This window comes from Vanellus vanellus (genome assembly GCF_965231255.1).
Source record: "Vanellus vanellus genome assembly, chromosome: 2".
In the NCBI taxonomy this organism is placed as follows: domain Eukaryota; kingdom Metazoa; phylum Chordata; class Aves; order Charadriiformes; family Charadriidae; genus Vanellus; species Vanellus vanellus.
The window spans coordinates 7,926,585-7,949,064 of record NC_138906.1 but is presented as its reverse complement, the minus strand read 5'-3'; the positions used below and the strand labels follow the sequence as shown (position 1 = coordinate 7,949,064).

Genomic DNA, 22,480 nt, shown 5'->3' with positions numbered 1-22,480 from the left:
GCTGGCGAGCCCGGCGGTCACGTGGGGCGGGCGCCGCCGCTGCTGCCAGGCGCCGCGGGTCCCGTGCGGTCGCCCCGCCGCTCCGCCGCCCCTCCTCCTCTTTCCCCCCGCCGCATGTCGCTGGCGGCGCGCCCCGCTCCCCGTCAGCCGACCGCCGACCGCCGCCTCAGCCGCTGCCGCCCTTGATGTGGTTCGGGGCCGGGCGGGGAGAAGATGCCGCCGTCCAAGTCCCGCAAGATCGCGATCCTGGGCTACCGGAGCGTGGGTGAGCGCGGGGCGCCGCCGTGAGGGGGAAAGGGGGGTGGCGGGCCTCCCCCCGCGGCGGGCGGGCCGAGCCGGGCTCCGCAGCGCCCTCCTGCCGGCGAGTGGGGGGGGGGGGGGGGGAAGCGCGGCCCGGCCCCGCCGCATCGCCCTCCCCCGCGGCAGCAGGTGCAGGGGAGGGAGGGAGGGGAGGGCCGCCCCGCTTCCCGCCGCCGGGAGCGCGCAGCCGCGGCGGGCGGGCGGGCCCCGCCATGGCGGCGCCGCAGCGCGCTGCGGGCCCGGGGCTGCGGGGCCGCCGTGCCCTTAATAGGAAGTTTCGCACCTCCCCCACCCACCCCCCCTCCTCCGCCGCCGCGGTGCCGAACGGCCCCGCGGACCCTGGAAAGGCGGGGCGGGGGGCGGTGAGGAGGCTGCGGCCCCGCCGGGGGCTGTCGGGGTGCCGGCCTCCCCCGCGGCGGCCGCCGCTGCTCCCCGGGAAGGGGGGTCGGGGCTGCCCGCCCCGGGGAGAGGTGAGGGAAGCGGCGGGCAGCGCTGCGGTCCCCGCTGGCTCGGGGAAGCGCTGATCGAACTCCCTCCGAACGCGCCCCTGTGTGGGATTCACAGCCCAATTCTGAAATACCGAGGGGAAACCAGGTTGGTCGGTTCCCACTTTTGGCTTCCCCTCAACCCCCCCCACCCCCGCGAGATGCTTCATGTCAGCATCAGCAGCGCGGTGAGGCCGGTTGTACTCGTTAGGGCCGCGGGGTTGTATCGAGTGTGTGGTGTGTCCCCAGCACGGGGCCGTGTCGCTCTTGCAGGGTGCTGCGGGAGCACAGGCTCATCCGCGGGGAGCAACGGCCTGGAAGCGCCCAGCACAAGTCTGTAGTGGCTGAGAGGGGGTTTGTTCTGTAACTGTCCACACCTGTAATCCTTTCTGCTTCTGAGTTCGCCGTCTTTGACGGAAAACAGTTTAAACCTTCGGGTTCTTAAAGCAGAGGAGAATAAGCCATAGTACAGCTATCCTCATCGATCAAACTTAAAAGCGTAGATCAATGTTGAAGATAATGTGCGGTTGGAAAAAAAAATGCTGCAGAGAGATACTACGCTGCTATAAAAGGGGTTTTTACATTAAAGTAGTGGCTAAATCAGTAATTATCTTTTGTTATGCACTCAGCAGAAAGAACCCATAAAACAAAGCTTTTTTTCAAGATCAAAAAAAGGCTAAATAAGCCTTTCTTACTTGTTTTGTATGTAACTGCAGCCAGGCTTCGAAATGGGCTGATGTAAAAATGATGCTGCATTTATCTAGTCCTTAAAAGGAACGGCAAGTAGTAGATTTGGTCAGTTTGCACAGTATATTTGACATCACTTGTTGCAGTCCGCTCCATTGTCTGTCTTGTGTGTTATGTTTTGTTTTCTGTTTTCTTTGAGCACTGGTGAAAGCAAGCAATGGGCCGTCTAAGTGGGAAGGAAGAATGGTTGAAATTCTGTCATTTAGAAGTCTGCGATGGGGACTGGATGTACTGTTGAGCTTTGGTCTTTCATCTGTTGGCAATGACAAGCAGCAGTCAAAAAATGGGATGGTAGTAGGGTATATATTCCACTGAGGAAAAACAGAAGAAATAGTATAGTATTGTTAATCTGGTTGGATGTTTTGAGCAATAGTACTCACACTGAAAGAATGGGCAAATAGTTACCTGACGTCTATTAAGACCTACTGCTGAACTTCAACTTTTTGAGTTTTCTGAGACTAGGGCAATATTAGGATTGACGGGACAAGATCAGTTTTATTAGGACAGCTACAAGTTTTATGAATGTAGAATTAAGGGAGGGGAAATTCTGTTTTACTGTAGTTTTCTTTTTGTTGTCATTGACAGTTCTGTGTTGCCTCTTAGGTAAAAATCTTGCATGTTAAAACTGCAAAGTTACTCTTCTTAAATACGGGAGCATTAAATTTCTAGGCAAATACTTATGTAAAAGTTCACACGGCAAAAACAGGTCATTGGGGTCTTACTTCATCTTGTAAAGCTGTTAGAAAAACAAGAAAGTTAAACTGTGAGGTTTAGGTTGGGTCCTCTGCTTATCCAGTTATGCCTCCTGAAGTCTGGGAGGATAGCGACTTAGTTTGGCTTCAGAGAAGCTTTTGAATAAGTCTTGCTTTGTATCATGATGGCAAGAATATTACTTGAACCCTGGGTAAGAAAGGGTCTGATCTCTTCTTAGGACGAGCTTTTGGGTGCTAGCAAATGAAGAGCATTTCTTACAGGGGAAATGCAATGTTTGAATAGAGCTAATGTTCATTAAGCTGGGGAATAATTCCAAAATCTGAAGAGCCGGAAGGAAATGTTTTCTAAATTTCCTTTTGTAATTAGGGAGCTACATTACTTTGCCACTAACATTAGTCTTCACCCTGGAATGAGGGAGGCTAACTCTGGTAAGTTGTAAGATGTTTACAGTTCTATAGGTTAGCATAAACGCTTAGGTGACTTGCTCTGTCAAGCTGCCTGCTCTCCTTGTACTTTGTATGGTGTTAGAGATGAAGCTCGTCAGAAAATGGCGAGCTTTTTATTCCCCTGTGTCTCTTTCAGTTATGTGTTGAAATAACCAGGTTTTGATGACATATTTCAAGCAGTGAGCTGTTGCCTACAGTTGATGATTCAACAATTTTGCGGATCTTTCAGGTCGTGAGCGTGTATAGTAATGGACAAGCATGTCCTCCACGGGGATTTGTGAAATGGAGTCTGAATCTTGTACTGGTGTCATGCTAAGCCCCTGTTTCTTTTGCTTCCATTACATTTTATTCTTACCCCGGTGCTGTTGTCAGATAGACCAGAGGTTGGGAGTGGTATTCTCATATAATAGTTCTCGGAACAGAAAATTCAGGAGTCTGCTTGTTTGAATACACTCCCTCTATCTTTCAACACCACTGTCAACCCTTTCATATGTGAAACTGGTATTCATTGCTGATGGGAGATATCACGGTGGAAACCTCATGAATTCCCAGGCAGACGTACTTTCTGAGATGCAGACGGAGTATTTGCCAGGAACTTCGGGACTTGTTTTTTGGTGAGGAAGGCCAATTATGCGTGGATGTAGCATACAGGTTGTGGCATGACGCTAGGCAAAATCACACAAGAATGTCTCCTTTGGGTTTTGCTCAGGCTTAGATCGGTCTAAGAAAGTTAAATTCCATTATATAAAAGTGCTTGTCTTAGTGAGGTTGTGAGTAGAAATTGGATGGATTTCATCCCAAAATTTGAGTTACACAATGGGAAGAACTTGACTTTGGTTACTGTTGTTTGATAAATGACCAGAGTGGATCAGCTGCTCAAGATTTTATTCTGGAAAAAAATCTGGTTTATGCATGATGAAGCATAAAATTTTAAAAAGTTATTGCCTTAGCTAAGAAGAATCCTCGTACTTGTGTTTTGGTCATAATTTAATATATCCCAACTATAATTGGAAATAATGGCTTTGCATGGAAATAAATCAAGCAAGACTAAGATTTTCTGAATCTCTTCAGAGTAACAGCCACTCTAAAAAGCAGCATATAGTTGTCCAAAATGGTTTGTGCTCAGTTTGCTTCTTTTTTTTATTTATATATATTTGCTGTTCATATAAATCACGCTGCTGGTATTTACAGATCTACTTGCAGAAACTGGAATTCTGTTTCTGAATTTTACACGCATGGACTGGTGATCTGAAAACGTTCTGTTGGTCAGTTTATAGCTCTGAGGGGGAAATCCAAGTTAGTGGTGACTTATCTATTTTCTTCTCAGGTAAATAAATCAACTTTTTGGTGTAGGTGGAGAGCAGTCCATACTGCAGGCAGAAGTGGTCACAGTCTGTGCCTGTGGCATGCAGGTAGCAAATAAACTCTGATGAAACAAAATTATCTGCCAAGGTTAGATTTATATGGAAAGGCTTCCAGGTGGTTGCATTAAGCTAAAAAACGCTCCTTCCCCCCCCCCCCCCCAACTTACCTAAAAGCAAGAAAGGCAGAAAACGCAGTACCTTTAACACTTACCTCTAAATAGTAAGAATAATTCTTCAGACAAAACACAGTTACTGGTTTTGAAAACATGAGGTTTTTTTAATATTGGGAGGTTTGTATTGTAGAATGGAGTTGAGGCTTTGCTTTTTGCTTCTGAAAGATGGCATCTGTTTGCACAGTAGTATACCGCCCTGAGGAGGTATCCCTTTGATATTGGACGGAGGGAAGTGGTAATTTTAGCAGGCAATAAATTGCCCATGTAAATGTCAAGAGAGAAGGAATCGAGAAATTACTGCTGTCGTGTGCTGTAATTTGGTTTACAGAATTGGTTGTGTCCGCAACATTGGAAAGCGTGAGATTTAACAGGAAAATTGAGCGCTTCAGGATCCAGCTGATACCTAAGGTTAAAATTTTGCCGAGTCTCTAATAAGCGCCAAGATTATTTTCATGGCGCTTCCCCTCGTTAGGACTGCATTCGCTCTGCCGGGGCGCAGCGATGCTGCGGAAAGGAAAGGTTGCAGCTACCGGGGGACTGAAACGGGGCTGGAAATGCCAGCTTTAATTGCATTTCGCTGCGGCTGACTACGCTGTTCAGCAGTGAAAGTTGCTACAGCGCATTTGATAGCAGTAGCTGGAAGCACTAGAGGCAGCATGTTCAGCTGTAATATCAAGCCACAGTAGGGTTATTTGAGGACATCGTTTCAGGATTAACTCTTAAATTGCCTACTCCAGTCTCTCTTAATGGTAACACTTGCAGCTTTTGCTGGTTTATTTGAGTGTTTTGGTATTTGATTACTCAACTTAGAGTTACTGTCGCTGGGAGAAACTAAATGAAACGTAGATCCTGTAATTTATAAGCTATATAAAGTCGAAGCTCTTCATTTAGATATACTACACTGCCTTAAGTGTAGGTTCTGGGTAAACCACCCACCTCTGTGGCGCACACTGCTGCGGAAACGTAGCGTAACCACGCGTTTGGGATTAGAAGAGCAGGCTAAAATGTGATAAACTACTGATTATGATTAACTTCCTGTAGCTCTGCTGAAGGTGACATTCAAGGGCGTATTGTAAAAACTGCTCGACTTAATTGTGTATGCAGTCCAAAATTGAAACAGCTTCTCTGTGGGATGTTTGTAACGCACTCGAGCTCCGCGAATCTGCATGAGTCAAAACTGCTTGGTGTCAACCGAAATTATCCTCAATCGGAAGCTGCAGCCATGAAGCACGGTACGGAAAAACACGAAGCTGCCCTTGTCAGTCATGGATCTGTCTCCTTAAGGACTTCATAGGTCTCCTTTTGTTTTCCAAGGCCTGTATTGGAAGTGAATGGCAAACTTGTTGTGAATCTGATAACATGAGAAACTAAAATGTGCTTCCTGAGACTGGGGGGTGGGTGGTGCTTAAAATTTCTCTCCTCCAGTCCTGGTCAGGAAATTTACGTTCCTAGATGGTTCTTGCATGCTGATGGCAGATGTCCTGCAAATGAGGGTGTGTGGGATGGGGCAAACGAGAAGAATGTGGAGAAAATCTGTGTTGTGTGTTGCCTGTCGGACCTCTTAACAAGATCTAAGATTAAGTTTTCCAAAAACATGTCAATGCGGGCCATTAAAGACTGCATTTCCTTCTTGAGAAATACGAAGTACAGTGGATGCTGAACTGTTTTTTTGGTGGAAAAGATGCCTGTGTTGAACTTGTAAAAAGGAGGTGAACTGAGGCAGGTTTTGAACAAAGTGCTAAAACAGGCTGTCAGGTGCAGCTTTTCTCGAGAGAGATGTCCCTGCCACTTTCTTTTTTAATTGCCATGTAATGAAGGCAGATGCAAATGAACTATGTAGGCTGGGGCTTCCCTTGGCCCAAGTGGAGCTAATCCTGCACCGTGGGGACAGTTGCGCCTCCAGCCGGGTGGGCACTGGCACGCTGGAAGCCCGGTCGCCAGCATGGGGAACTGATTTCTTTCAAAAGAACAGCAACCAGAAGGAGAAGTTTTTGTATGGCTCAGCGGGTCGGCTCTGCAAGTACAACCCTGGCAGAGGGATCGGGGTCAGGAGCGTGAGCTGTGTGGGGAGGGTGGAGTAGGCTCTTTGTGGCTGTGCAGACTTGGGTTCAGTCAGACCTCTTATGAAACCACATCTGTAAGTATTTTCCTCCGCCACTCCAGATAAGCGTGAATGCTTTTTCGTAAACTTTCAACAGCGGGCCTTTTGAACTTTCTCTCGATGGAAAAAGATAGCCTTGTAAAGGTGGCGGACTGTGCATTAGGGAACCTTGAAGACATCGAGTCTCTCCGAGATTCTTGTTTAAATAACCTTCCGTCGTCAAATCTAATGCTTTCCTGCAGAATCAAGGAAAAGTAAGGTGTTTGACTTGCGGTAGATTCAAACCTTATTCTGAAGTCTTCAAATTCAGATGATGCTTCAAGTGATATGATCTGCTGGAAGTTTCTGGAAACGCTTAGTGGTAAAGATGTTGCAGTGGAGCAAAGCCAAAGGTGCAGACTACAACGTGCGGGGCATTCAGAATCACTGGTTGCCCCCTGCTTTAAAAACTAATGGAAACAAATCTAAAGGCTCTGTTGCTTTTCAGCATTTGCTAAGATATCCTACAAAATACCTGTTGCCTGCAGATACCAGTTGACTTCTCAGCCTGGTTGATGACTCCTTTAGTCATCCGGATTTATCAACGCTGGTGCAGCATAGAGGTGATTCACAACTACTTAATCTGTTTAGATGCGCTGATTCTTCCTCAGTTTACCATATGCGATTCTTCCTCAGTTTACCATATGCACTTTAATCGCTGTACACGCAAGTTTTAAGTATAGTTTTTTGAAGGACGCAGGGTGAGACAATGGTGAAAAAGGTAGTGGTATAAACAAATGATAAAAGATCTCGAAGTGCAGATTTTGGGTTACCGAGCATGACATACCAGTCAAGACGAAGATGGGACAAGCAAAGAATAGCTTGTGAGCCTTGGGGGCTCCTGCAAAAGGGAAGGCTACGTGGAATTTCTTATGGGAATTCTTATGTGAATTGGAAAACTTATGACTAGAACATGAGGAGAAAATTTATAGCGATTTAATTTGGATTAAATCCTGAAGAGTTTGTGGATAACGGCCAAAGATAAATCTTTTGAGGTATAAGACTAAGTGAATGATTTTTGAAGGCCTTTTAAGGAACAGAAGACCCGAATGTGTGACGCTCGGAAGACTTTTTCAGAAAAGTTGCGGTGCTTCTATGTTACGTGGAATCAAGATTTCTTCAGTTTGTATCCCTAATAGATTATGCTTTCAACAGTAAAGTTTCCTTTCAGCTCTGTCTTTCAATATTAATTTTAATATTTAATTTAATTTTAATATCACACTGCAGTCTTAAAAAATGAGGAGTCAATGCTTCTGGAGTGGTTATCGGTATCGTTAGGTATTTTGGGTACAGGAACCAGAGCAGCATGCATGACAAATCTTAGCTAGTTATTTGTATTCTGTGGAGTATTGAGTTAAATGAATTTTAATTTGGAAAAAGAGGGAATACATTAGTGGTCTTCAGTGTGTGGGTGTGAACATGTGCAAGTGTAATGCGAAATTATGATACGAAAGTGTCTCTTGACAACATTGTCTCCTGAGTTAGTGGGATACATCTGTCTAGCTTCAACAGCTTGTCAGATTGTATTGCCAAAACTTCATTCAATGTGTGCGACCTTCGTTAAAGGTACTCTTGCTATATGCCGAAGAGCTGGGGTGCATAATATGCAGGAAAACTCCATTGAATCTGTCCTACAAACTGTCAAAACAATCAAGCACTTGACATCAATGCAGTAAAGTGTATTTTGCTTTAAGGCTTGGTCCTTCATTTCTAATAAATTTTTGGTGTTCAAAAAACTGTTTCAAAAATTAGCATTTTTAATTAGAACTGGAAGTTTCTGCTTTGAAACGTGCATATGAACAAGCATTTGCTGGAGTACCTTCTGCATTGCTTTCTTGGAAATGTCCATTTCTAATAGATGTTCTGCTTCGTCTGTATGGTTTGACACTGGTGAATAAATTCTGAAGAAGGGTGTTAGTTGTAGTTTTACTGTTTTAACTTTTTCATGTTTGGAGAAAAAGGTTGTCAAAATTCTTGATAAACCTTTTGTGGTTACTAAATTTAAGTCTAAAAATGTTTAAATATGAGGTAATTCAAGTTTTCCTGAAGAGTAAAGCTAGGAAGAATAAGAAGTTGTCTGAATGTTTCAAAATCATGTTCTTTATACAGAGTGTATCAAGGAATCTTATGACATCTAAACCATTTTTCTGCTTGTCCTTCCTCAACTGCAAAATATATTTTATCCCGAAATACGATGGTAGGACAGAGGGAGAGTTAAAGTGAAACTTCCAGAACTGTTTTAATGACTACCTTGCTGAAATTTCTTCTAGATGGGTGTCTTGGATGGTGTTCCTAAGCCTAGCGTTGGGTTCTGCTTTTGTCACAACCAACTGCTATGAACAAGTGTAAGTTAATGGTAGTACAAAAAAATGAGATTATGTCTTCTCACTGTGCATTCCCAGGCAAAAAGCCTGTGATCTTAAAAAGCCATTACCTCATATACAATTTATAGCTAATGATGAGGCTGTAGAATAGACATTTCTTTGTTCTAAAGATGGTTATTTGAACATCTCATCAGTTTGGAGTCCAACTGCTTATGTGGGCATGGGCTGTACATCCTAAAGGTTGAAAGGTGGAGGTGGTTAAGGAGAGTCTGTATGAGAAGGGCTGTAGGGACCCAAGTTTTAAGGGCAGTTTATTGTGGGGAAGGTGGGGCCATGCCTCTCTGGTTCATACAGCATGGAAGTGCAGAAATCAAAAATGAAGATACGGGTTATTTCTCAAATAGCCAGGCTAAGGAAGTAAGCAACTTCTGAAAGGCTTTGCTGTACCCATAGAAAATCTTGGCCCTTGACCTGTTTGCCTGTAATAGTTAACACTTTATCCATTTCCGCCAAGTAGGTGTGATGTGCTTAATTCCCTAGCTACTGTTTAAAATAGACTTGAATTTAAAATTAGCTGGATTAATTTAAGATTTAACTGGATAATAATCACTATTATAAAAATAATAATCACTATTGTACTTTGAGAATTCTGTGTTGATGTGCAAAGACTTGTATAGCAGATAAATACAATGCACAGCTCCGTCTCTTGAAGGTCGGCCTGAAGTTGGGTTGCCTTAAACTGCGGCTTCATACTCCACTCCTTGTCCAGGTTGTGTGGTTGTGCTAGCGGAGTGCTGGGAAGGGAAGAATCCAGGTTCTGTTGGCGAGTGCTTCCTCGGGGCTGGAGCTGGGCTGGCTGGAAGACACTTCACTTGTGAAAGACAGTCTAAATGGGAAAGTAGTTTAATGTCTGGTTGCAAGTATCCTCAGTTGTCTCCCTGGGCTATTTTCAGGTGGTCGGGGGAGGGTCCAGTTAGTTCTGTGTTTTTGTTGTTCTTCTCTGCAAATATCGGAGTTCTGTGTTGTGACCTATTGTACTAGATATTGTAAAAACTGAAAATAGGGAAGTTTGATTCCTACCCAAAAACTCTTAATTTGAAGTACCTTGTGAGCCAACAGATGGATACACACTGGAAGGTAAGAACGCCAGCTGGCTGTCATGACAGGCAAGAACCTTATAGTATGCTGTAGCATACTTCTCTGCCCTATGGCAAAATCAACTATGTTATGTCATATCTGACGGATCTTTGGCTTAAATTCCCTTGAAATTTCCCAAGGTCGGGGGCTCTAATCATTCTCCTGGTATTCTGCATGGTGTTATCCTTACCCTGGAGTCTCTTTTTCTTGGTGTCTTACCCACATCTGTCATGCTGTGATATTGGTACATGATTACTTTGAACCTTCCTTACTGTTAACAGGTTGTCCTCTGTATTCAGAGGCTACTCTGTTACGTTGATCGGGTAAGTGTGTAAACGAAGAAAGCTTGCGATTGGAGTGAGTGGGGAGGGGTTACCGGCTAACTCCAGGTGCATAAAGTATGGGATGACGATGGCATTTAACAGATTGTGGCTTTCTTCAACCCTGATTTATAGAGGGGAGGAACTTTACATGTTACGCAGAAGGAACATGGAAGATGCCTTTAAAGTTAATTCAAATAAGATCTAGAATTGAATTGGAGGAGAGACAACAGTAATTTATCAAAAGTGGATCTCAATCTGATGGGGGGAGACAGTTTTGGTAGAGGAAGGTACAGTTCAGGCATACTGGTTTTGATGTTGGCATGGTTATGTATAGATCCACAGCATCCTTGTGCTAGCACAGGAGAATTAAAGTGGTCAAAGCTCAACTGTATGGTCATTAATGAAGACTATCTGTGGCTACCTGTGTGTTTGTTGATGGAGGTGTGATGGAGTTGACCATGTCCTGCTCCACTAGTGGAAGAGAGAGTCAATGCTAATCTCTGTCAGTACCCCTAAAGACCACCTTCTCTGTTTTGTGCTAAGAAATGTTAGTGTTGTCAGGGTTGGTATGGCAGTTCCTGAGGCTTCATGCAGCTTTGAGAACTTCCGCCCGTGTAGGTCATAGCAGGTAAATTGTGCTCTGTGTGTTGATGTTGAGTGCCAGTAGCAGCATGCTTTCCATGAAAGTCAGGTTTTGGCTGCCACGTCCATTGCTGGCATTTGTTGACATGGGGTTCATCAGGCTTTGGACCATCAGTGAAGACACAAAGAACCTGTAACAAGCTTCTAACCTCAACCTGCTAACCTTAGCAACCTTCTGTTGCTGAGATCTTCTAGTGATTATTATGCAGTTAGATTTATATATATGTTTAATATGTTGTAAAAGTAGCCTGGATTTGTTGGGACAAATCAGTAATATCTTCAGGTTTTGCTACAGGTTGACAAAGAGCTCTGTGGACCTTCCCTCAGAGTAAGATTGAAATTTCTTGGCTATAGTTGCTGGATATATATCACATTTTTTGCTGAAGTGATGTTACCAAGAGAGGGGATATTACCATTACAGTCTTGTCAGGATTTCGTCAGGTACTTGCCTTCTGTCATCCTACAACAAGGAAGAGAGAAATACATCTCTTACTATTGTTCTTTCAATTCCAAGAAGATCCTTGAGGCCCTGCATGGTACGCATTTTGGTAGTACTGCCAAGAGGGTCCATTCCTCACCATTTCAGCTGCATTTCTGACGGTTTACTTGGCATTAGGATACACTCAGGGTCAAGTTCCTAGACTTGCCTCTTTAAAATGACACCAGGAAAACTTCACTGGTGTTTTCAGAGACTTAGCCCTCTGCTTGGTGGTGGTTATAAGCAACAATGAGGTATGCTGGCCACAGCGTTGGCAACAGTGACTGCTATGGCTCCAGACCTCACAAAGATCCTTACCAAGGAAGATCCTTAGGGAAGACCTGCATTTCAGTGAAACAGTACTCATCTGTTGAAAAACTGAGGCCTTTCATCTTGGTAAGGGTTCTGTGCCATTAAAGCTGTTGCTGTTACTGACATAGATCGGGTGGTGTAAAAATGTGAGATTTGCAGTGAAAGCAAGAGGAAAGAAGAGTTTATCCCATTTTCTTACAGAAATGTTAAGTTTAAAATCCTAATTTGTACCTGTGCGCTCTGGCGTGTTGGATGGCACACTGCTTTCCCAGGTGGTCACTAGTAGCCGTGTAACTTAACGTGGCCGGTGTTAACTTCAGCCGGATGTGTAGAAATTAAAAAAAAAAAAAAGGAAAATGATGGGTGCAAACCCTCAGTAAACCTAAACAACTGCTTTATCCCACATGATGTGCATAGAGTGGAGTTCATCAGCTTTTGCCGTTAAATTCAGCTGTGCTGCCAGTGCAGTTAAGGCAGTGTCTGCGCAGCGGAGGGAGAGCTGGTGCTGGGAACTGCGGCTGCAAAGACCCACTTCTTGAAGAAGGGCTTAAAACCTGCATGTCATGATATTTAAGTATTTAAATTGTACACCCCAGTGATCTTTAGCGTCAAGGAAGAACTGACTGGAAGTTGGGGGTTCATTCCCTTGTGTTGAAACTGAAACCTTAAAGATGGGAAAGGGGGAATGCGTGGAATGCATTAAAGCAAGAGATATGCATTTCTATTGCTAATGACATAGCATTTTAAAACTGATTTAATGATGAAACAATGACAGTTACTAAAAATATCTTTCAAAGACATTTCATGTTGTACATAACCGATGATCCAAGAAAAGGTCAAGTTTGCTCAGACACCTAATTAGCTGCTTGAAGTGTGTGCACAGGGAGAGAGGACTTGGCTTTTACCCAGCAGTACGACTTGAATTTTGCCTCTTCAGGGGAAAATCAGTACAAAGTTCAGGCTCTTTCCCTCTAAGTGTGTCATAAACTAAAACATTAGAGTCTGATCTTTAAGCTTAATAAGCTTCCCTTTAGAAATCCAGTATGTCAAGTAGTACTCCCTAACTTTTAGTTAAGGAATAAATTTGCTAATTAGACTAGCAGACGTGCCCGGTAAGTGAAGTTGCCTCTGAACTTCTACAGCCACCTGTGATGTTGTGGGCATGGTGCTGTGGGGAGGGAGGTGGGAAGGTGCTGCAGGCATGCACAGTTTCTGCAGGAGGTCTGAAGGCAATACAGAGGATGGGATTTATCTGAGCAAGTACTGGTTGACTGTCTTGGATGTGAATGTCTGAATGGCCTTCGCAGTTAGGAGAGCCCAGGATGCAGTTTCCCTCACCTGTTTAAAGCATCTTGGATGCAGCCATCCATGCACATGTACCATGGCTGGGTGAGGTGCATGCCACAGGTTTTCTGGATTTCTTTAAGCCTTGTAACAATTTTTCCATCTTTGACAACTGATAGTAAACACGTGGAATTAAAATTGGGTTACCTCGCTGTCGTGGTTTAGGCCAAATCGACGACTGGAGGACCCCAGATAGGACCAACAGATGCTCCCCTCTACCCCTCTTCAAAGACCCCTCAAACCAGGACACTCATTAAAAGGGAAATACCAAGCAAACTGTGGCACATACTTTTCTGCCAGCAGAGGTAACTGGACTGTGTGCTAAAATAACTAAAACGTTTCTTCTGACAATCCTTTGCTGAGGTTACGGACTTAAATGGAGACAAAATGGACACCTGGAAGTGGCAACTAAGCTGTTGCAGAAAAACACTGGGATTTTTCTGTACATACTTGCCTGGACATCTAATACAATGCAGCAAAGCGCAGGTGAGCGTTGAGGGGGGAGCGCTGCGGCAGGATGGAGCAAGCTTGCTGTTGCATGTCAGGGAATAAAGCACATGCTCTCTTCTTGCTTTCCTTACAGCAAATATGATCTAGAGAGCATCATTAGGACTCTGGTTTGTGTTTTGAAGGCTTATTGCTGCCAGCCTTGCAGGGGCCTGCAAGTATGCTTGTGAGTTTGACCAACTGCTTTGGAATCTGAAGAAAATAAAGGAAGCCATCTGACTTCCTTGCTAATTGACTGCCTCTCAGATTTCTTCTGGTTTGCAGAGGAATACCTTTGATAAACCTCAAGAAGATTGTGCAAGGCAGAAGGAAGGGAAACCAGCAAGTGTCCTTTTCTCCCTGCAGGCTTGTGTTCTTGGTGTTACTGACTGTCATCTGCACCTCCTCTTCCACAGCAGGAGTGGTTCATGCTACAATGCACTTGCTTATATCCTAATATAAAAATAGATCGGGAGAAGGCAGGGAACAGTTGTAGCAATGGGATAGAGTGCCATAGAAGTTGAAAAAGAGCTTGTGTTGTACTGAAATGCTGATCTACTGATGGTTTGTTGTGAAGGTCTCCTCTGTTCTTGAGGTCCCTCACTACCAAAAGATGCCTCATTGAGGTCCTCAGACTTTCACTCTTACAGGATTATAAGGGCGGATGCTTTAGTCTGACCTTCAGGAAGCTCAGACAGCACTTTGAGAGGAGTGCCACCACTCTTTGTGTTGCAAATAGAGGAGCAAGTGCACCAGCTGAGCTCTGTGTCAGCAAGAGTTTTCTCTGTAAGTATCAGAAAATCATTTTTTAATCCTTGTGTCATGTTTACATCGCAAGGAAATCTCTACAATATGGATAAAACTGCAGCTCAAAGTAGATGTTTATAAGTGATAATTTTTCATGATTAAAAGTCTAATGGTAGAATTACGTTGCGTCTGAGTATAACACAAACTACTCATTGTATCACTGTCTCCAGAGGTTTAGGAACAGAGTTCTTTATTGACCCAGATGTATTGTATTTATAGTCATTAGAGTGATTCACTGAACTACATAGCAGCGGACAGCAAAATAGCAACTACATAGCTATAATTAGTACCTGGGGGGAAAAATCTTAATTAACCATAGAAAGTTGCTAATGATGAAGCCTGAGATGAATGATGAGCTAGTGATGGGTTCTGAGATCATCTACTATCTTGTGAAAAGATTTTTGTCGAAGAGTGATGCTGTAATTCCCTTTGCTACCCAGTTAAACCTCCATCTGCTCCAAGATGTTCTGTCCCTTTCTGTGCTCTGAGGACATACAGCTGCTCTGCCCCATGGAAATGCTGGTTTCTCCCTTTTGTGCATCTTCATATTCTGAATTAAAGCAGATAAAGATCCCAACGTTCCAGTTAAATCGAGTGTAACTTTCAGTATGAAAACTTCATCTCTGTGGAGTTGGAGTAAGTAGAACATAGCTGTGTGTGGGATAGAGAGTTGGGTATGCAGTAAGGCTTGTCTAATCTGATATGACTGACAGCATTTCATTATGAAATTTCTAGAACCCTTTTGTGAGAAAACCTAAACTAGTTTGTTCTGTAGGTAAGACTGAGTAGATCTACGTAGAGACTAACCTAGGTAAGATGCTAGGCTTGTGGAAGGCTTGTGCCAGCTGTTGTTTAATAATTAAGCAGAGTACATAAGCAGATGTTTTAATGGAAAAAGATGGGTTGAAGAAACTGTGCATCTAAAAGCCTAACAGAAAGGAGAATTGCAATTCTTCAGTAGTTGTTGTTCTTGACCCCATCAAACTGTTTACTGATAGCTTGTGCAGACGATTTTGAGTATTGAGAAATTCTTCCTGTTGAGATAACTGCTGTGTGCTGCCAGTGGCTGTCATCGGGGGGGATGCCACGTTAGAGGGCAGCTGCAGAACCGAGCTTGCACAATGCCTTGCTTGTGGAGCTGTTGTTTGACTTGCTGGCTGGCCGGTTGCATCATTTCTATCTCCTGGGTTTGGGGGGGGGGGGAGGGGGGGAGTTGGCTGCCAACGAGAATTTCATCTGGGCTTTCCCTCTGCCTGTGGCAAGGAGCACAGCGGTGTGGGACGGGGATGGCAGGCAGGTGATGGTGCACCGAAGAGAGGGCACGGTCTATCCGGGGAGGCCAGCTGTTCGTGAGCCCCCCCGCTCCGTTACTTGGCTTCTTGGTGAACTGCCTAGTGTTGTAAAGCTTGAATTTTAAGGCTAGATTAAATACCACAGCTCTTGTCCAAGCAGTAAAAGGATGAGTAAAAACTCAATTTGGCAATTGTTTTGCCTTGACAATTGCAATGGCATTTGAAACGGATGTGCTATGACTGCACTACGCAGAGTGTTTATGGGACCTTCGGCTTTATGTAGCGAATAGTCTATTGTGTGAGCAGAAATACAACAGCTTTATTTTTTGAAATGGTTTTCTGTCTGAAAACCTGTTCCTTTTCTGTCTTGACAGTGGAAAACTTTTCTTTACCACTCCCGCATCGTGTCATAAATAATGAATTGTGTATGCAGATATGCTTTGGGTAGGTCTGGATGACTTGAGTTGAGCTTTTGGCCGCCTGGGACTCATATTCTAAATGCTTGTAAAACCCATTCCTCCCGGCCCTTACCTTCTCTCCTATTCCTCTAGGGAGAGGGAGAGTTAGTAAAGTTGGAGGATTTTGCTTACAACTCCTCTGCTGCAGAGTACCTGGTGCTTTGAGTTACTATAGTAAGTACAGCTGGAGGAGCCGTCTCATCGCCCTGCCTCAGCATTGCCCTTAGTTGATTAATTTTTTTCTTTGTAGTCATCTTGAGCTCTCTGATTCTGAATAGAGTCAAAAGGTTAAATCATAATCCTCTCCAGGAAGGTTTTGCAAGTGTGGTTTTTTTCATCTTAAAATCACAGGTCTCCATCAATTTAGTGAACTGCTTCCAGCAGACTTTGTCTTGCCTTGTGCTCATGACACTTTTCCTTTTGGTCTCAACAGATGTTTATTTTCCTAAAACTTGAGGACAGTGGATGCACTAAAAGTACCAGCGTGGAGGATGTTACAAGGAAAAGCTTAGCGAACTAAAAAAACATTAAGCTCTTGTTCCAAATACTAGAGTTGAGCCTTTCTTGAGGTATGCACCCTTGAGTAATCAATTAATCAAGTCTTTGCTGCTGATGTCAGGCTCCCTCATCCTTTTAGGCTGAAGTGTGCTAGTGGCATATGCACATCTAGACTGCAGTGTCTCCCCGTGTCCTTCTCCCTGCCGTGCTCTGAGATGGAGTTAGCACATCACTAAACGCAGTTGCGTGCAGTTCCTTGGCCCCTGCCTCACAGATGTTATGTTTATGTTGTAATTCTCTCTGAAAATGTTGCCTGATCTTTCTGGGGAAAGAGGAGATAGGAGCTAAATTGTCAACTTAATTTTCCTCTCTGCCCTCGAGCATAGGTCAAAGGCCTGGAATAAAACCTGTAGGACAAAGTTCAAGCCAAGCTGTTGTTTACATGGTCCTGCATGCTTCTTGGGCACGGGCTGAGACAAGGCAGGGGGTGTTAATGACTTTGGTTTTAAATTTCCTGCGTCCCCTTTGGTTTAGTGGGATACTATTGCCTGCACTTATTCCAAGGGGGTATGTGACTGAATCCAAGACTGGAGAGCTTCCTAGAGGAGCCACAGGGAAAGCAGGCATCCTTCTGCGATCACAAAGATATCCTTACTGGAAGACTTGTTACAAAGCTTGGAGGAATTTAGAAGAAGAGTGTTGGAACGCTCGTTTTGTCTGGTTTTGTTTCCTTCTCTTTCACTGTTGGGGAAAAGCAGTGATTAATACAGCTGGATGTTTAGTGCAGCATTTTCTGTTGGCTCTGACTTCTTTCTAGTACTCAGTTTCCAGACTTTGCACAGACAGGCAGTGGCAGTCAAGTCTTTCAGTTTAGGATCCTTCTTAGGAGGAAAAATGGTCAGTGATGATCTGCGCTTAACTTAGCTCGTCTTATCTTGAAGATATGTAACAGTCTAATATAGGAGTAGCTAACTTTGTTTTAAAATGGAGTTCTTCATTTGCTGGTATTGGAGAAGAATCTAGAAGCATGAACTCTGGGTAGCAATGTCATAAGCTTATAGCTGCAGAATAAATAGCTTGAAAGTTCATTCAGTCTCTAAGTGGTGTCCAAAATACACAGTTTCAGAAAGTTGCTGGGATGCATAGTCTCAATTCTAAGTCTGTCCTTATTAGGATGATTTCAGATGTGCATGATTGCCCCCCGCCCCCAGCTGGAGCAGCAGTTTAAAGGGCAGTGTTCTCTGTAAACTCATGCCCAGTGAGTATGACACCTTTAGTTGCGCTGTTAGATGTATCAGAAAATGGTATCCAAAAGCTCGATTTGAGAAAAAGCAGATCTTAAAAGGTTGTGTGCTCATTGGTCTTTTGCAGGTTTGTCTGGGTTTTTAGCATTGTATCTTGAATAAACTGGCATGATTGGTAGGAGACAGCAAAGGGATAAGCATGGCAGAGCTGGGCGGTGATGTTAAAAGAAACCAAGCAATGAGTTGGTGAAAGTTACGACTGTTGGAAAATACCCAAATGATGGTGCTTGTGTAACACTTCTCTTCCTTCCTCCTGGAGAAGTAAATCGTGGAAGTGTTGCAGTTAATGAAGGAATTGACTGCATGTTTAATTATAAATATTAAGCCAAACTTCCTTTGCATCAGTTTCATCCTTGTACTTTGTCTGACTTGCCATTTTTTAGAATGTCTTTAACAAAATGACTTGCTAAGTATGCTGCTGATGATAAATGTGAACAGGTCAAGAGCCTTGTGTGGTGAAGCAAAAGTGGAAAACTGTGTTTTAGTATTTTCTGAAGGAATGCTTAGGAAAGAACTTCTTCTACAGAAAAGTATAAACTTAGCATGGTCTGAGCACTGCAAGTGGGCAATCTTTATCCAGTGCAATTAGTTCTTGAAAATAGTTTTACTATGTAAGTAACCAACGCTGTGGCTGCACTATGACATCATTGAAAGGCTTCCAGTGAGTAGGATGGTCTGGAGTCTAAATTTTAACTTGAGGTCATATTTTGTTTGTGCTTCTTGCTGATGAGAAGAGTATAAAGGAGCATGAAGAATATGCTCATGTGCAAAAGCAGCTAATGCACTTGGCAATCTTTATAAGAGTGTATTTGTCCAGTAAACATAATGTAATAGGATCTGGTAGATTCCCAAATGTAGAAGATGTGCTGTAATGGGAATTGTGTTAAGACTTCAGTAGTGCTTTGAAAAGTCTTGAGTTGCAGAGCTTTAAAGGTGCTTTTTATGGTCAATGTGTGTGATTTGTTTTTACCGTCTTGTAAAATCTTTCAAGACTAAATTAGTTTTCATTTTTTCAATCTGCTACTAAGTGCAGCATTTTGCATTACTCTTTATTGGGGGCTGTATGATCAAGTCAGCGTAATTGAAATTGGGGACGTTGTCTGCAAAAGTAGCAGTTAAAATTGCCTCCAAAAGAAATAATCCGATGATGCCCCCCCCCTCAATCAGTATGCTTGTAATACAGTGTCCGGTGGTCTGTTGTAGTGTGGCATTAAGAGGACTAATAGGAGAGTATATTGATCTCAAGAATTTTGAGATCATCCTTTTGTCGTGGGAAATATGTCCAATCTCCTAATCAAACCAAATTTGGCTGATTCTGCCCAAGTTCCTAGTTTTGTGTGCAATGACTGAAAATTATTTCTTTTTCCTTGCTTCTCGACAGAAGAATCTTCCAAGTATAGCAGTTTGTTAAATTTAGTTTTATGGGGATTGGACGCGGCTACTTTTAGATTTGTTTTAAACTGGAGGAGGTGCTTAAATTATGCTATGTTAAAACAAAAGCAGAACACATGCCGGGTAGCTTTTGTGCTATTTTTTAAATGTTCAGGAGACCCAGTTACTAGGAATAGGCCCTTAATTTAAAAATAGGTCAGTTGTCATGTATAGCTAGTTTAAATGACTATACAAAGGTCATATTAGCTCTTATAAAAGCATTAGTGTATCTGGTAGTAAGTGTAAAGTGATAACAGCCTGAAGACTTGTTTCAATACAGATCATCTTTTCCTTCCTCTACAGGAAAATCTTCACTGACGATTCAGTTTGTGGAAGGACAGTTTGTTGATTCATATGATCCAACCATAGAGAACAGTAAGTAAATAACTGACAAGCTGCTTTTCTGTACCTAATTAACTTTTATCAGAAGTCACGGTGGTTATATGTATTACTTATGTGGGCATTTACGTATTGACATTAAAGCTCATTAATTTACTGTTAAGTTTTATTACTCTTTTAAACCAATGCTTACCCAGCTTGTAAGCTGGGTATTGCCGTGTGGAAATCACATATTTCTCTTTTAATACTAAATGAAGGAAAACCTAATCAATTTGGCTAAAATGTGTCTCTTTGTATTACATGTATGTTGCTGGACATCTGCTTCCCCTAATATAGCCGGGGCACTTCCAATTAAGTATGTCATATCTATATGAAAAAGTACCACTAGATACAAGTATTCCAAAGTCTCAAACGTCTCGTTTGATCAGCATATCCAGATGGACACAAAGCCAGTGATATCAGTCAGGAGTAAATGACTACCTCAGAAGGTAGACATGCTGTGGCCATGATAACGTGATAATCTTTTAAATTACTTGTTTCCAACTGCTTGATAACAATCAGCTTGCAGCAGATGCTGGGTAACTGACTTCTCAAGCATCCTTTTTCTCTTGGCAATTTTTTTAATGTTAATGCCTTTGTGAATAGCTAGCATAGCAGGTGAGTAAAATACTAATACTGAAAATGCTGCCGCGAGCAACAAGTCGCTTCAGAGGCGAGTTAAACCCGGTATTCGTTACAATCCAACCAGCCCTTTCTGAGCTAGCAGTGGTCATAAAGTACTCGAGCAGCTGTGGCGCTAGGCTGAGTAACTTGATCGTATGGTCTCACTCCAGTCGTGTGGCAAATAGAACTTTGATTTCATGATCGTAGCCCTGGCGGTTTTTGTATTTTAATGACTTTGGAAATGCAGGGGTAGCACGCATTTTCACTGTTTCGAACTTGCGCAGTAGAATGTGATACTTCAGGAATTTGAATGAAGTAATCAGCAGAACAAAGTTTCTTTTGGGTATATATGGTAATAATTACAAATCAGTAGCTGTCAGGATAGTTTAGTCAGGATTATTTCATTGCTTAGAACTAAAATTCAAATGCTGTTTTTTGACAAAGCTCTAAATTTGCTTTAGTGAGTCAGGGTGGATAATTTGTCCCTAGACCTGAATGATCTGTTAGTCCTTATATGGATGTCATTAATATTAACACTTCCCATCATCACGTTTTACTTTAGAATTATAAGTAAGGTTTGTTCGAAATAAAAGTTGCTAACAAAATATGGGGGATTAAGTTTCTTTATTTTAAATCTTAGTATCAGTTGGGACAGGCTATTTTTCATGGTTTGTGCTATATAAATGTAAAATATTTAAAGTAATATTTTAGTTTTATGCAGGTATGTGAGAATGAATAAAGCCTGAGAGACAAAGTCAAAGTCACTCCAAAATATGTGTCGTCTTTTAGGATTTTCACACCTTGGTACAAGGTTGGCTTGTTTCATCCTTTACAAGCTGTTGTCCACAGAAACCTGTTGTCTGTAACTGCTGTTAAGAACTCTGTAGTTGTATGTCTCCCTCTGGTAGCATTTCTTAACTATATGAAAATACAGCCTGGATGAATTCTGTGCTTATTTGACTCTTGTAGTCTGCGCTGTTTGATCCGCTCTCCAAACATTGCGCATGTCATGGCCATGAAAACTTTGTTAGGAGGGAACATCTTGAAAAGACTTAACTTTCACTTGATTTCTTATTTGTTTGGAAAACATGCAGCATTATTCATTTGCTGAAAGTCTTGTGATCTGCGACATGGCTGGAGGAATTTGCTTTCTGAAAGGTAGAGAATTGAAGGGCTCTTCTTGCATCAGAACACATTGCTGGGAAAATAAGGGTTGAAAATGTAAAAGATGTGCTCTGAGGCATAAAACAGTTGGTCTGTCCCTTTCTTAATCCTGTAGAGAGGATATAGAGAATGGTTCAAAAATTCTCTGTGAAGAACAGAAGGGAAAACACTTTCAAATTTACCACTAAAATTTAAAATGTATTGACAGTATTTTTTTTTTTTTAATTTTTTTATTTTTTTTTTAGAAAAACATGTGCAACTAGTTTTGATGACATTAGTATAAAATCACTTTTTGGACTTAGGTTCTTAATCTTTTTTTAAATGCTTTTTCTACATAAAAATCTTTGAGTCCAGTCTTTTGAGACTCCCAGCTGTACGTTTCTGATTCTGTGCAGGGTCATAAGACACCAAGTATGTAATCAACTCTTTTTATTGTTTTCCTAGTTTGTAATTTCAGGTCTGGTTGACCATGCTGGCAAAAGGGGTTGAGGAGCCTGTGTCCCTGTGCTAGGGGCAGGAGGGAGAATGCTGCATTTTCCCAGTGCTTTATAGCAGCTTATAAAAACTTTTCAGTTTCATCTCGTGACTGGGTCTACTTTAGTGTCACAAAACTTGAAAATGAAAAAAAAAAAAAATACAGGCTAAAGAATAGTCTGTCCTATTTGATTTCTGTTTTGTCTCCAGAAAATTGTTACTGATAATTGATTATAGTATTCTGCCAGTACTGATGAAAGGTTAGAAAGCTGCAGTACTGTTGGTAGCTTAATCTTTGATTTTTGTCTTCAAATAATAAAACTTGCACAAAAAATGGAGCATAAAGCGAAATTGTATGGAAGGCAAGCCATAGTTAAGCTCTTACAGGAAAAAGTTGCATAGCATATAAGCCTTGAACAATAGGAATAAGACCTAATATTCCAGTAGTTTAGTTTTTTCAGTGTGAAAATCTCTACCTTCTTTGGAAGTGGTACAGGGAAAATAAGCTGCATCAGATTTCACTTAGTGTTTGTTAAAGTCAGCACTGCTTCACTGCTGCGTTTTCCTTTGCTTATATTACATTAGAACCAGAAAAGTTAGTTAACGAGCGTGCTGAATTCAGTTGCTTCTACTAA

The 22,480-nt window shown here is 42.5% G+C and overlaps 1 protein-coding gene across 2 annotated transcripts in view; it reads left to right on the top strand.

The window, feature by feature from the left end:
• RHEB (Ras homolog, mTORC1 binding) overlaps positions 1 to 22,480 on the top strand; it is a 42,487-nt gene continuing 20,007 nt past the window's right edge. For both annotated transcript variants that reach the window (XM_082499601.1, XM_082499600.1), the window contains exons 1-2: positions 1 to 265; positions 19,509 to 19,580. In XM_082499601.1, the coding sequence (XP_082355727.1) occupies positions 214 to 265; positions 19,509 to 19,580 (124 nt within the window). In that variant the 5' untranslated portion in view covers positions 1 to 213. The remainder of the gene's footprint in view (positions 266 to 19,508; positions 19,581 to 22,480) is intronic.